General features: G+C 50.1%; 1 protein-coding gene across 45 annotated transcripts in view; it reads right to left on the bottom strand.

Moving 5' to 3' along the window:
* The window catches only part of MAP2 (microtubule associated protein 2), a 211,735-nt gene that overhangs the window by 52,686 nt on the left and 143,001 nt on the right, over window positions 1-16,048 (bottom strand). For all 45 annotated transcript variants that reach the window (XM_054069490.1, XM_054069501.1, XM_054069489.1 and 42 more), the window contains one exon: window positions 11,924-12,212. In XM_054069490.1, the coding sequence (XP_053925465.1) occupies window positions 11,924-12,188 (265 nt within the window). In that variant the 5' untranslated portion in view covers window positions 12,189-12,212. The remainder of the gene's footprint in view (window positions 1-11,923; window positions 12,213-16,048) is intronic.

Raw genomic sequence — 16,048 nt, 5'->3', positions numbered from 1 at the left:
TGTACTTGTCCACTACTAAACCAGATCCCCAAGCACTTAATCTACGTGTCTTTTAAACACCTTTAGGGATGGGGACTCGATCACCTCCCTGGGCAGCCTCTGCCAGAGCCTGAGAACCCTTCTGGTGAAGTTTTTCCTAAAGTCCAATCTGAACCTGCCCTGGTGCAGCTTGAGGCCATTCCCTCTCGTCCTGTCCCGTCACTTGGGCGAAGAGTCCAGCACTCACCTCTCTACAACCTCCTTTCAGGCAGTTGTAGACAGCGATAAGGTGCCCCCCTCAGACTCCTCCTCTCTAGGCTAAACAACCACAGGTCCCTCAACCGCTCCTTGTAAGATTTCCAGACCCTTCCCAGCTCCGTTCCATTCTCTGGACGTGCTCCAGCCCCTCAATGTCCTTCTTGTACTGAGGGGCCCAAAATTGAAGCAGGATTCGGGGTGTGGCCTCACCAGTGCTGAGTACAAGGGTAGAATCCCTTCCCTGCTCCTGCTGGCCACACTCTTTCTGATCCAAGCCAGGATGCTGCTGGCTTTAGTTTTGAAACTACTTTGGTTTCAAAACAAAGAACAGGATATTTAATCCTTTGAGCGAGAGTAAACACACACAACAGGTAACTCACTTTTAAATCAATATTTGTTTTGAACTCCAGTACAAGATAAGATTTTAAACAAACATTTAAGAATACCTACAGAAGTCAATGGAACTTTAGCCACCTACAGCAGGAGGTGACATGTCCCTTAAAGTTCATTTTTAGCTCCTTTTGAGCCAATTTTAAACACTTTTTTAACAGTGTTTCCTGTGATCTTTTTTTTAAAATGAGAATTCAAACCATGCTCTATGAACTCTGCTGTATTTCAGTTTAAAATTAACATGAACCTGTGCACGCACCGTGTGAAATTTCCAGTTGTGCCTCATTCAGAGAGACTGAACATCGCTCTGTCAATGCGATGGAATTTTAGTCCATCCCGCAGGGGATCGGGTAACACACAGCCCACAGCAGGACTGTGCCCTGGTCACCGGCTGAACCAGCCAGCTCTGCAATGCACCACCAGCCGCCCCTGCCCCGTGCCCGTACCACCACAGACACCCTTCTCCTGCCGACCGTGAGGAACGGTGTTGTGTTCACCTGGCCAGGTGGAGCAGAACAGGTCCTGTGTGACACACAAATCAGTCAAGCCCCACAGAGGCGATGCTGCGGGTGGATGTTCAGAGCAGTTCTCAGCCCTGCTGAGCAGATCTGCCACCTCTGCCCCCCTCTTCTGGCACCACCCCAGGAAAGGGACCTGTCTCCAGCCAGGGCTCATCCCTGCTCCCTCACCTGGCTGCTCCCTGCCCACCCTTGGAGGTGAATGGCCCACAGCCCTGAGTGGACAAAGGGATTAGGAAAGAGAAATCTGCATCTGCTCTTGCAGAAGGAAGGTGCGAGAGACAGAATCATAGAATCCCTAAGTTGGAAAAGACCTTTGAGATCATCAAGTCCAACCGTGCCTGTCTACTACTAAATCAGATCCCTGAGCATCTCATCTATTTGTCTTTTAACCCCTCCAGGGATGGGGACTCCACCACCTCCCTGCGCAGCCTCTGCCAGGGTCTGAGAACACTTTCCATGAAGAAGTTTTTCCTAAAGTCCAATCTGAACCTGCCCTGGTGCAGCTTGAGACCATAAGGGATGCCCACCAGAACAGCCATCAGTGCACCTTCTGCACTCCATCTTGCACCTCTTCCAGCAGACCTGTCCTCTCTTGGTGCTTCAACACCTGCAGCCACAGTGATTGGGACCATCCAGGTGCTGTGCGAAGAGCCAAGACCAGAGTTTGGTCACTGCAGCCACTGGGAAAGGTCTGCGTTGCAGCAGCTCTCAAGAGTACAGAACATGAGAAGCGGCTGTGGGAATTTGAGGTCGCAGCAGAGCTACGCTGGATGGCTGCGAGGAAGCTGGGAATACACAGAGAGAATAAGAAAGAAAAAAAAATAGCCAGAGGCAACGTAAGTGAGAAAAGAGGAACAGAAGGAAGAGCTGATAGAGCAATAGTTTAGAAGGACAATCGTTCTTGAAGAGAGAGAAAGGATGACAGTGAAAGGAAAGAGAAAGGAACTCCTGGGCAGGAACAGTTAAGGATTAGTTCCCTTTGCAGCTCACCATCAACCCGTGCTTCCCTGGATTCAGCTCATGCCCTGGCTTTGGGGTAAAAAGGCACAGCCTCAGCTGAAGCCTCGTCCTTCTCTCGTATGCGCTGCAAGGCTGTGGTTGAAAACAGTCTGGGTACGTCAGCAAGACTGCCACATCCACGCAGCGCTGGCAGCTGATACCTCTGCTCTTCTTTATTAATGTAGCTGTCTCGCCAGCTGCACGGACGGAGGACCAGACTGTAAATTAGTTCTATCATAACTGCCACAGGCAAAATGGGCTGCTGGGAGCTGTACCAAACTGATCATACATCACTATGAATTAGTCTCAGGGAAGGAAACAGCAACAAGAAAGTGAAATACCTGGGGTTCATTCTCCCCTCCCAAAGTATCCAGTGCCTCCAAGTGAAACCGATTTCCATGAAGTATCCAATCTACTCAGTCCTGAGTGAAAATGACTCGCTGGGAAGCAGCTAACAGGTTTTCCTACCTTGGAGATAATGATATCTCATTGCTACCATTCCGTATACTGCATACAATTAAAGCACTGAAGTTTTGACCACGTATTTTCCATGCAAGCAGAAAGGCTCACTCCCGCGATCTAACATTCACAGCTGGGTGCCTTGAGTATCCTACACTTTTTGAACGTCATGAGGAACACCTCACTAATAATAACCCCACCAAACCAACCAGGTCTGCACTTCTAAACCACCACCTCCAAACAGGCTTTCCAAGCACCCTAACTCCACTCTGCAGCAGGAAAATGTCAATGCTTTGCCCAGCATCTCCCAAGGAACGAATGACAGAGTCAACACCAGCACACAGCCCTCTCACACGGAGTCTTGCCTTAGCATTCGCACGTCACCCTTTTCACAGCTGGTCCGGACAAGCACTGGATGATCAGCTCATGCCAGTGCTTTATGGTGGTTTCCATCCCCCACTGGAAAAGGTGAGCAAACATGTATTAATGATCATTATAAGGATTTACAGTGAGCAGTTATCCACCAGTAGCAACTCCCAAAAATGGAAAAACCCAACCCCAAACACCAGCCAAGGCCAGGTATTGTTGTCCTTACTCAGGATATAAGCATAGTGTGACAAAAGCTGACTTCTTTATATTGTAACCTGATAGACTGAAACAGCAGTGAACACAAAGACAGGGGAGTTGCCCTTGGCTTTCTTCTAAACTTTTGAGTTCCTCACTCAAATTAAAACCCAGATCACCTTCGCTTTCCATTATAACACAGAGTAGCTCATCAGGGCTGGCTGAATCAAGACATTTTGTGCATATATACATCTCATACATGTATTTTGCACCCCAAAGTAACATTTCCTTTTCATTTCCATGCAAGTCGTGCCTCAACGAGGACGGCAGAGCGAGGTCCCCTTCGCAAAGCACTCCCAGTCTCTCTTCACCTACCCTGTCTCCCTTAACCTTGAGAAGCAAAACGGAAAAGGAAGAAAAGCTAAATCCTCCTTTCCTTTGTCAGCCAGCCTGGCTGTGGCTCAGAGCTGTTACCAAGAGGCTGTGCGCTCCGGAATGCTAAATAAGCTCCCAGGCTACAGACTTTCTCTCAGCGGAGCTTAAAAAGAGATCTCACTCCGCGGAGGGACGGGTTGGCATGGCAACATGGAAAAAAGAACTCGGCAGCGCCTGGCACTCCTTGCAGGAGCAGCAGGCTGCTGCGCGCCTCATTTGTGTAAGTGATCTGATGGTCTCTACCTTCTCCCCACCAAAGGTTAAACCCGCACCCAGCTGCGTGCGCAGAGCAGGCGTCCGTCCCGAGTGCCGGGAGGCTCCGTCAGAGCTCCCAGGGATGGCGGGGAGCTGTGCCTGGCGCTGAGCAACCTGTAAGAAACCAGGATTGAGCCACACGCATGAGATGCTGCAGTAGGGAAAGGGGAGGAAGGGATTTGTGAAGTTTGGGGGTGAACGGGTTAATGACCGTGGCTCCAGGCTCTTCTCTCCACAGCCCTGAGAGGTGATAATTGCCTGTACACAGGGCGAGGGGCTGGGAAATGAGGTGGGCAATGCCACCAGCACCTCCCAGGCTGTCACCTGAGAACCCGCTGCTTTTCCCTTCCAAGGTGACTTTGGACAAGTTGCCATTTCAGCTCTGCCTGAAACAAAAGCAGCTGTGTGCCTGCAAAACAAGGCTCTGTTGTTTGGTCATGACCCTTCCTCCAAATCTTCCTGCCCTCAGATCAAAACTGGAGCAAAAGATTATAAGCTGGCACAGTCCCCAGTGATACCATGGATCGCAAGGACCTCTGCCCGCTGCCAAACAAAGCTCGGTGCTCCTGCATGTCCTTCATGCTGCCATCCAGGGGATGGAGACCAGGATGGCTTCCCTCCAGACGAGATGGGAAAGAGCCCATGAAGCCTTCTCTCCCGGTCTCGTCTAATGTGTAATTCATAAATGCACACGCTATCTCCTGCCGCATGAAAAGGACTCCCGCACAACGGACCACAATTTAGAAGGTGGCCTCTGGACACAACTGCCCTGCCAGGTACTCAGCTCCACCAGCTGGAGGGTTGAGGTCAACTCCAGGGAGAAAGTCAAGTCTTCATTTACAGACCAAACCAGAGTAGGCAGTCAAACAGGGATGATGGGGAGGAAGAGCAGAGGGGAACAGACAAAAGGAACATTTTTGTCCACAAAAAGGGGAGACAAAAGCAAAAACGTAACTCTTTGGATGTGTTCTGTATTTGAAGCAATATCCAGCCATCGGCAGCAATGGCTCTCCTGGCCACGGCAGCCCCCCTCAGAGCAGCTGCAGATGTTTTCCAAAAGCAACTTGGATAAGGACTGCTCATGGCGTACAGCCGGAATTACGGTTGGAACAACACGTTATGAAAGATATTTCCTCCATATCCCAGCCTCATTGCTCCAAGTTGCATCTCCAAGGTTGTTATCGATTACATTTTCTGGGAACACTGACGGCATTGACCGATCACTGGTTGCCAGGCCAACACACTCACAGGCGTTTCGCTCTTACTCCTTAAGGAAGCACAGCTGTTTATGCAATTCCCTCTTACGATGCTCATACCATAACAAGAAAATGCCGAAGCGGGTCAAAACACCAACAGGGAGCCCAAAGGAAACGGCTAGTTGTTGTCTTCTCTTGGCCAGATCCAGCGCTGGCGTGACGCAATGCAGCAGTCGATTTTAACCATGTTACTGCCCCTGGGTTGAGATGTGGTGTTCAAAAGCGAATCCAAACCACACACTGACATTTCAGACAGGTTTTAGGGATGAGAGACTGATGGCTGAGCTCCTCCAGGTGTCTGACTCCCAGCCAGGGAGCCGACGGCCCCTGCGTGCCTCCCACCCCACTCCCTTTCAGACAATAAGTTTTGCATGCTTGCACCGCCCAAAGCTGTGCCAGACCCTGCAGCTCCCACCGATACGTTTCAGTCCCTGCCTCACTGATTCCTGAAGTCCCAAGGGGATGTGGAAGGGCAGAGCCAGCCCCTCGGAGAGGTCAGAGTTGGACAAAATGTGATGTCTCACTGGATTTACTGCCCTACAGTACCAGCCACAGCAAAACCTGCAGGGACTGATCTCCGCAGCAGTTAGTGAATATTTAGAGCGAGGGAGAAGACAGTTGGAGAGGAAGATGCATGGGGAAAGATGGAGTTTCTCTGGACTCATTCCTGGTCCTCTGCAGAGGAGCAGCCGAGAGGACCTCTGCAGCAAGCTTAACAGAGAACAGTATAAACCAAACCATTTAATACGAATGCACCAAAGAGGCTCTGCTGCCTCCGTCTGCGCTCTCTTCAGCAACATCATTTGAACATGTCTAAAATATTCCAGTACTGTGCCCCACAAAATGACACTTGTATTACTCGTAACATGGAGGAGAAAAGTTTCAGACATCTGCTATGTTTGCTGTATCTAAATCGGCAAAGATGACGGGGCACAGTAATTACTGTCACGTTGCCTGGGCAAAAGGAGGGAGATCAAAATCCCTAATTAACAGCTTCTGTCCCACAGGAGCCATCAATGACACTGCAAGATGCATCTTCCAGCTCCGTAAAATAAACAACTGGAATGAGACAAACACAGCAATCATGCTCATCTTTTAATGTCATCGACTTTGCATCCTTCTGTGCAATTTGTGTGCTGCTTGAGATATGCTGCTCACTGAAATTGCACGTCTGACACAAAAGCTGAGAGGCACCTCTGGGGAACAGGCATTCGGGAGCTTGGGGGGGCTCTGGTACCTCCAGAGGGCTTGGGTGGCAGCAGGACGGCCACTGCAAACGGCCAAGCCAGAAGGAAAGCTCTGACAAAGCAGTCCCGTTGGACAGACAAAGAAGTGGTACAAAGAAAGCCTGTTTGTATGTCTACTGGCAGTGCCACTTGAGAGAAAGACACACAAAGGACAAGAAGATGAAACAAGAACTCACTAAGGGGAAAAAAAAAGCATTAACACACGATGGAAGCAAGCGATGACTCGGTGCAGTTCCTGCCCGGAGAGGCTCTCGTGCTTACTGATTGCCCAGCGCTGCAATCCTGCACCCACACAACCCTCCATCGCAGCTCCAGCCCTGCCCCTCGCGGGCTGAGAGCCCTGAGCCAGCAGAACCAAGCGCCACGGTGATTTCCTAACAGCGCAGTGGTGGTGAGGGTTGTGGACATGATCCTCCTTACCTGGAGAGTGGCTGCTATAAGGCAAGGCTACGGAAGACGACAGGATACAGGCTGTGTCATTGACACACGGTCAATGCTAAAACCAGCACCTTTCCTATCTTCACAATAACTCTTTTTGCACAGCCAAACTGAAGGGACTCCGCAGCTCTGCTCAAGTATTTACTGGCTAGGACAGGGCAGCCTTTTAGGCTAACAGTCCCTGCAGCTCCTTATTTAAAGGTCACAGATGCCCTATTTAGTTTGGCTGAACAAAACCAGAACCAAATGGCTAAATTCAGATAAATCACATCCAGGACTGTAACATGAATTACCCCTTCCCACTTTTCTCCTCTGTTGTTCCCTGCAGACTGAGCTATTCCTGCTGTCTGAACCTCCTCCTCTCCAGGTAATATCTGTCATCGTGCAAATGCTGGGTTGACTTGGGATGAATGGATAAAATTGAACTTCTTTCCATTGTCCTTACCTTCAGTTCTTCCTTCTTCCCCTGCCACCTCCCACCCCTGCCTGCTTTGCTCTCACCTCACCAGCTCTCAGCCCTCTGCCTCCCTGCGCTCTCCCACTGCTGGGGCTGTTCCACTCCTCATCCCCTCACTCCTCCCTTAGCTCAGTGCTGCTGCTTCGCTCCTCTGCACAGGTTTAGGGCTCTCTCCTCTTTGTCCTCCACTCAGACTAACACATACCAGTCTCCGGGCCCCCAACTACCACAGACCTCTCTCCCCACCTTCCCTCTGACTCAAGGGCACTGAAAAGCAAGGCAGGAACGCTCCGTCCCCTGTGTTGTGCTAAGCCTGTTACAATTTGCTGCAGTCTCTTTGTGCCCCACACGGACCGGGTGCCCGGCCAGTGAGCGAAGGGCTCTGCTTGTCACACTGGCAGGACACGCTCCTGTCCTTAACACTGACGGACACCCGGGCAGAGCTGCCGTCCCGAGGCTCTGGTAGTAGGATTGCAGGAAATGCTTTCCTTTCATCTGTCAAAAACCGAATTTATCAAATAACTGTGGGTAATCCAAACCCCCTCAGATGATAAACCTGAACTTGGCATGTAATGAAGAAAGCCCTCAGTCGGCTGAGTCACTGTGCATAAGCACAGACTGGAGAAGATGCTTCACAACAAAGCTAACCACTCTTACCCCTAATTATATAAATTGGGCAGGTTAGTCATTATGTTACTGAAAAGAAAAAGAAATGCACTTTAAGTGTAGAAAAACAAACTTTTGCAGCTTGATGTTCCTTGCAAGTCGAACACAAAGGCTTGTGTTGAGTTGCTGGTTCCCAGGGAACGCTATAGAGCATCTGTGAGGCTCCTCAGCGCTTCCTCCCATTTAGCTGACCACTTTCCAGTAAACAAAGCGCAGGCTGCCACTCTCCTATTCCATTACAAGTCAAACATCCTGTGCTCTACCACACGGTCCAATCCAACACTCTCCACTGAGTGGAGGGCGAGTTTCTGAAGATTATGGCATCACGTCTCCTTAGAAGCACACATCTCACGTGACGTTAAAATGTTTGGTTGACAAGAGCTACAGATCTCATCCTCCCCTCTCATTACATCCAAAATCCTCACCAAAGCGGCTCTGTGTGCGTAGAGGTGAAAAAGGACACAGACAGGCATGGATCACGGAGAGCACACTGAAACTTGGTGGATCTCGGGCTGCAGGGTGCTGCGAGCTGCCCCGAAGGCAAGGTGTCTTCAGGCGCTCCTCGGAGCAGTATGGAGGTTAGGATGGCAGAGAGACGGGGCAGCCCAAGTGTTTTTACACAAATATATATAACAGATACAAAAAGGAATAGCTGCTCTATCGTCTTTACTTCTACCACACTCGTAACCGCTTCCTACGTGCTGTGCCAAAACCCCCATCCTATTCTCTCGCACGTATTGCCTGTGACTCCACTGGGTCCCTGATCAGGCCCTGAGGCTGCCCTGTCCGCAGCGCTGTGCACTCTCCCATGTCCCCATCGGTCCTTTTGAAAGGAGGGCATTGATGTGTCTCCATAATGCAGCCATTACCAGCGCGATACCGAGACGGATCAATCAAAGGCAACACAACAGCCAGATTCAGAGGGTTCCAAAATTGAGGTCAGACTCAATAACTCTTAGATAGATGCCAGGAGAGACACGCACACACATATATACAGGAAGGCAAATTTTAACTGTGCAAACCTAAAAACGTCACTCGTGGTGATGGATTGGATGTGTTTTGGCAAGACCTGTTATCCCCTCCCCTATCAGCACCCCTTGCCTCTGCGTCAGCGTTGGCATAAGGTGCCTTTGTCCTGGTGCCCTGACTCCAACCTCCCTTTTAACGCACAGCCCTCGGGTTCCGCTGCATGAGCACTGCTGCTGTGCCACGTCCCGCAGCGGTGGCTGTGCTGCTGCAAAGACCCTGTCCCCAGGGGAGGCCCAATCCATGACTCGGTCCCAGCTCCCGGCTCAGCCGAGTGCCAGAGAGTGTCCATAGACAAAACACCCTTTTATGCCTGCTTATCACAGAATTGTTTGGGTTGGAAGGGACCTCAAAGCTCATCCAGTCCCACCCCCTGCCATGGGCAGGGACACCTCCCACTGGATCAGGGGCTCCAAGCCCCATCCAACCTGGCCTTGAACCCCTCCAGGGATGGGGCAGCCACCACTGCTCTGGGCACCCTGGGCCAGGGCCTCCCCACCCTCAGCGTGAAGAATTTCTCCCTAATGTCTAATCTAAACCCTCTCCCTTCCAATTTAAAGCTGTTCTTCCTCATCCTATCACTACAGATTCCTGTAAGAAGCCCCTCCCCAGCTTTCCTGGAGCACTGGAAGCTGCTCTAAGGTCTCCCCGCAGCCTTCTCCTCTCCAGGCTGAACAACCCCAACTTTCTCAGCCTGCCCTCGTGCTCTGCTGGGGATGAGCTGGTTGTTGCAGTTGCTGGGGATTTACAGGCTCCGACACAAACACTGAGAAGCCAGAGGCTTTCTTAGGTGATGGTGCCGGCCCTGAACCAGGGAAAACCAAATCCCTGTAAAGCCACAGTGTGGCTAATTTTCTTAGTCGTCCTTCCTGCACATTCTCTCCTCAGCTGTCTGGAGTTGTTAAGGTGCAACAAATGATTAAACAGTTCCCATTATTGGTAATTACGTCTATTAGAGCGGCATTTAAACCTTACCTGATAAAACACCCCACTGCAGTTAAGCTTTACTGGCAGACAAACACAGCAAAGATGACTGAATGTGGAGGAAAATGGCAATCCCGACTGCAAGATCAAACTCTGGATCAAACACTAAAAATCAACCTCTAAACTTCCTTCTTCACAATGCATCAAGCATATCCAGCTGGTAGAAACTAGTGTGAAACAGCAAGACAGCCCTGGTCCCTTTCTGTCACCATAGTCAGTTGTCAATAGGTTTCTCCTTCAAAGACAGAAATATGATTAAAATCACATTTTAGGGATCCAAAGATGGCTTATATTGCATTAATTAAATGAAATTAAGTCTCAACACCAGAGAACTTGTAATCTAAGCAGGCAGTGAGAAAAGAGCAGGGGAGGGGGAAAGAAGGCAGCAAAGTGGTGATTGACTCAAACTTCACCCCAATCAAGAGCAGTCTTGTTCCCTTGGCAAGTGCGCATTCCCCATCCCCGCTGTCTCCTCGAGACCATGCTGCCTCATTTGCACTTGTTCGGCTGTTTAAAGCTTCAAAAAGCAACATGAAAATACACAACACCACCGCCCACTGACGGGCAGCAGTGGGTTCCCACCTCCTTTCACCCATTACCTGCAAATACCTCAATTAAATGTTCAGGTCTCTCTGAGGCACTGACAACTGCTCAGAACCTGAGCTTGGGAAAGCCTGAGGATAGCATTTCTCTCCTCCCTTTCTAAGGAGAGGAAATTCCTCTTCCTCCTCTAAAGTTATTCCTACTTCTCCATGTGCACGGGTGGGACTTGTCCAAGACTGCACGAAAAATCTGTGTCAGGGAAGAGAAAAACACTCAGCCTTCCCACGGCCCACGCCAACCCGAGAGCTGCAGCATCCCACCCCTGTGATTCCCGTACATCTGCTCCTGCTCATCTGCTGGCTCAGCAGAGCACAGAGTTGGGCACAGCAGAGACACGAGACCTTGTTGGCATTCCCCCAAACAACTTGATCTCAAAGGTTTTTTCCAACATTCTACAATCAACAGTCATTCACCCGAATGCTGACTCGGGATTGCTTTTACCTTTGGCTTTCAAGTTTTGGCTGTCCACAAGAAGAGACTCTAAAAATCTAAACCCATTTACTTACAGCCAAGAGATCCATTCCTAGCACAGTCGCTTACCAAATGACTGTAGGGGCCAAGAGCCTTAAAATTCTCCAGCTGCTGAGAAATTGGAGATGGCATCTCCAAACGCTGTCAACAGCCAAAAAACATTGCTAGAAAGATCTCTCTAGGCATGCATGGATGGATGCATCAAGGGCAGTTGTGTCTGTACAAGAGAAATTCCTCTCGCACTGTGCATTTGGGGTTTAAAGTGGGAACTCTGCACAGAAAGAATTAGCATTTATTTCTAAAACGGGAAACTCGCTTTGCATATTTCATTTTAACACAGTCACACTCTTTTTCTCCCTTGAATAACAAGCTAAATCCTAAAATCCTAACATAGCTTACAAATACACAAAGTCCCAGTGAGCATCCAGTGAAACATGCCTGGGCGAGGGTGAGTACATGCTGATGCTGAGCTGTGGTATTTCTGGTCACACGGAGCAACACCTTATTTTGCAAATAGTTGGTGGTTTTAGGTGGTGGTGTTACTTGTGAGCAATGACAGAAGATGCCATCCTTCACACGCATACAAATGGATGCAAAAGCAACAGAAGTTATCAATGCACAAGAGCGAACCAGTCTCCTACTTCCTTCCAGCCCAGAGGAGCTGTTGTACACCACAGTCTGGTCTCTCGTCATGACCCTGTCCCACCTCTCAAGGCATGCTAAGGCACCCAAGTCTTCGCAGAGCACTGCCAAGGATCCTGGGTAAGGATGCAAGCTGTGCAAACCCTTGCTGTGCCCTTCCAAGGCACACGCTCCCCTATGTCAGCTCCTCCGTGCCTCAGGGCACGCTTGGCTCCAGCTAACATCTCCCCTTGGAGAAACATCATCCAGTGGTGGGGCATCGAGAAGCATTACCTGGGGTCTCTCTGTCTGCTGCCAACAAGTCTCCGTTGATCCCATTCTCTTTGGTCTGAGCGTACGTCCCTGGCTGTTGGTGGCCGCCCATCCCTGGCTCCTTGTCCTCTCGGTAGGGAAATCCATTGGCACTTCTGACCAGTCCGGCACCCGCACCACCCTGCTGTTCCTTAATTTCAGGTGAATGGGGGTGCGAAGAAGCCTCTGTTAGCTGACCTGAAGTCCAGTGTGGTGCCTTGGCTTCATCTTTCCTATCCTCTGCCATGGTTCCTCGCCTTCACCGCTCGGCCTGTAACGACATTAGGAGGAGAGATCAGCTCTGAGCGGGTGACCGTGCCCCTGGCTGGCAGCGACCAGGGCAGCACAGGCACGAGTCAGCGGTGCTGCCGGGGAAGCTCGCCTCCATCAGGGGAGAGAGGGTTTAAATGCGGGAGCGTCGCTGCTTGTCTGTCCTGGGCGTGTGTGAACTGCTTTAAAACCAAAACAAACCACAAGCAGTAAAAAGCGTGGGTTGAGTCCTGCCCGGCTCCCATATGCCTTGCAGTTCGTAGCACCAGTTTCTTGAGGGCTGCCCTTTCGTTAATCTGATTTTTAATTATAATTGCAGTTAGATGTCCACCCACTTCACAAGAAGGGAATCAGCCACCGTAACACAACGATATCTTCGCGGGGTGATAAAGGGAAGAACCATGAAAAGGAATGAAGCTGCTACGGCAATTCCATGGCAATGAGCGGGTGCAGAACTGCTGGGTGACGCGTCCTCTGTGGCTCAGGACAGAAACCCCCTGGAGTACAGCCCCTGCGGTCCTGAACATATGTGCTGTTCGACCCTGCTTACTGCTGTTTTGTGAACATTCACACTCACACCCTTTTGTCCAAAACAGCCTGTTGTTTCCCACAACAGCAGTTGCATTCTCTTATGACTATCAGTGTTTATATATAAACAAAACTCATCATTATTTGCTACTTCACATGTATTTCACTCCTGTTAATTAGCCTTTACTTGTCCAACCCAGAAAGAAAAGCCACTGCACAAGCCACAGGCTTTGGCTGCTCCTCACAAAAAAATGTAGTAGAAGCTCCTCAACATGCAGGCCTAGGAAAGCAAGATGTTATGATCCATGTTTTGATGAGAAGGTCACCTCTGGGGGACAGCAGGCTTGTCCTGAGCTAGCCAATTCCAAGAGAAAACCAGCAGACCTTGTCCAAAAGCACTTGCCACCTTTTTGCTCCTGGGAGAAATAAAAAGACACCTAAAAGAAAACATCTGAATGGATGGAATCACAGGATCATAGAATGGTTTGAGTTGGAAGGGACCTTAAAGCCCATCCAGTTCCACCTCCTCCATGGGCAGGGACACTTCCCACTGGATCAGGGCTTCCCCACCCTCACGGGAAAATATTGCTTCTTAAGATCTCATCTCAGTCTCCCCTCTTGCAGCTTAAAAACACTCCCCCTCTTCCTGTCCCTGCCCTCCCTGATCCAGAGCCCCTTTCAGCACTGGAAGCTGCTCCAAGGTCTCCCTGGAGCCTTCTCTTCTCCAGGCTGAACAACCCCAACTCTTTCAGCCTGTTCTTGTACGGGAGGTGCTCCAGCCCTCACATCATCTCCACGTCCCTGTACTTTCCCCTGCTTAATTAACCTGATGGAAGACCCATGGGTGAGGCACTCTGTGTTTGCAGCAAGAGCCTTAAAGCAGCCATCTCAAATCACACCAGGAGAGCTGTTGGAGTGATCATGGAGGGCAGAGCCCAAGCTGAGCAAAGCCCATCTCTCACGTACCAAAGAGCTGACCCTCTGCCTCGAGGCGTGGTCCCTGCATGACCAACAGCGAGCCCCAGGCGCCATACAAACCTGCCCACCAGCTTCAGCAACTCAGCTCCAGGGTCACTCCCGAGAGCAGCCCAGAGCCTTGGCACAAAGATAAGGAGTTACGCAAGACCCAAGCGTGGGGAACACTGTTCTGAAAACCACTGGGATGAACGTAACGGTTATTATCTCGCCGCTGCAGTTTGGAGGCTATTATCCCTGAAGTACCCTTCCTCGTTCCAGGCAGACACTCCCTGCTTCACTTGAAGCTCTTCAGGAAGGATATTCACGTCCCTACAATGGACTGTGCCACAGAAGTCCTCTGTGGAAGAAACAGAAGTGCTTTTATCTGTAAAAATAAATACAGTGGGCAGGCTTCAACGAGAGCTGTGTGTGTCTGGAGGCACAATTTGGCTCACTATTTATAATATATGGCTACAGAGTGAAACATGGATGAATTCATTCTTGACTCTGTTATTCATCAAGTGCTCTCAGAGTTTATAACAGTAGTAGAAACACAGCGAGTGAGTCACACAACGCATCCTTGTGCTCAGCAATTTAGCAGTGTCTTTGTGCTGCATGGTGTGATTCACTCACAGCTCAGGTTCACATCCAGAATGCACAGGTGGGCTTTTACCAGCAGGGCCGTTGGTTTTCTGGCATGTCATTAGCATAGCATGGAATTAAATTAATCAGGTAATTCAAATATTGACACAGAATAGCAGCAGAACCTCAGTACTGGAGAACCCGCAGCAGCAATCTCACTAGTATACTCTCACTGTTTTTCTTGTCCCTCAGCTGAAGTGGGTGGTGGTCAGGGTGCTGGGGGTAGGTGCTGGACCGCAGCATCCCCAGGTGAGCAGGAGTGCAGAGCTTGGGTCTGTGCCAGGCTCAACCCCCAGCACAGCCCCATGCTCCAAAGCCATCCTGATGACACCACACCAATACGCGTCATGTTCCCCACCTTGCAGGCTGATCAAAGCCAACCGTGCAAACCCAGCGGTGGGAGCTGGGGTGGGAAACGTCCCCTCCTTCAGGAGGGATCAGACAGTTGTGCACCATGGAAGCCACCTCTCCTGTGGGCCACACACAGCCCTCCCCAAAAGGTTTTCCTTGTCCAGATGGACATGCAGGACAGTACTGAGACCCTGGCCATTCCCTGGGCAGAGAGGGCACCCTGCCCTGGCAGCCGCCAGCAGCAGCGAAGAAACACTTTACTGACCTTAACTGCATGACCTTCTAACTCAAGCAATGTGCTTGGGATGACTCAATGGATGCAGAGTGGGCATCCTCCCCTCTCAACTAATAATTTGTAGCAGAACTGATGGTGAAAACAAATTCCCCATCCTTTTCAGTCATTTGGGAACTCTATAGAGACAAGAAAATACTTAAATAACTTGGAATTGGTACAGAGCAACAAACCTCATGGGAAACACATGGTCCAACTCTGCAGGTACCTCCTCTCTCGCAGGCACAGTACAAATGCTTCCTAAGCCTTATGCTCTTTGATGCGATACCAGTTCTTGTTGTTGTGGCTGGGTTGAACCAAGTCTCTGAACTCAACACACCACAAATCCCTGCAGTAACACAGCACAACAGCATGATATGCAAAGCCCAGGATAATTCCAGTTTAAATGCCCTGCCATCCTAGCTCTCCTTCTACAGATTTTGTGAGTACATCTTGTAGAATCATCTTAGCATCGTATTAACATCTCCTCTGCACGTAAGCAGATGAATTTCCTATGAATTTCACTTTTTTAAGAGAACAGAATTACGCCAAACCAAAGGATTTTGCAAATACCTTGCCCTCCTGCTTCAAGCCATGTTGTTACCTACTGCTGTCTGTGAGCAATGAGGCTCCTCAATGTCAGGGAAGCAAATTCATTAATTAAGAGAAACAGCCACCTGGGTACATGGAAGAAGAGCTATGATTCCAGTTCAGAGAAGAAAATAACACTGGAGGTTCCCAAAAGGAGAGACAACAGACTCCTTCCATAAGGAAAACCCTTGCAGGGACACGGCCAGATCATGACCTCAGCAGAAGGGAGAGGGGAGAAGAGGGGAAGTGCCTCCTGGATGGCTCCAGGGCCAAATCATAGAATAGTTTGGGTTGGAAGAGACCTTAAAGATCATCCAGTTCCATCGATGCACAGGGACACCTCCCAGTGCATCAGGCTGTCCACGGCCCCAACCAACTTGGCCTTGAACACCTCCAGGTATGGGGTAGCCACAGCTTCCCTGGGCAACCTGGGCCAGGTCCTCCCCACCCTCACTGTGAAGGAATTTCTCCTTCTGTCTAGTCTAAATCTGCCCCTC

This window comes from Cuculus canorus, chromosome 6 (assembly GCF_017976375.1).
Source record: "Cuculus canorus isolate bCucCan1 chromosome 6, bCucCan1.pri, whole genome shotgun sequence".
Lineage (NCBI taxonomy): Eukaryota > Metazoa > Chordata > Aves > Cuculiformes > Cuculidae > Cuculus > Cuculus canorus.
This window is presented reverse-complemented; position numbering and strand designations above follow the sequence as displayed.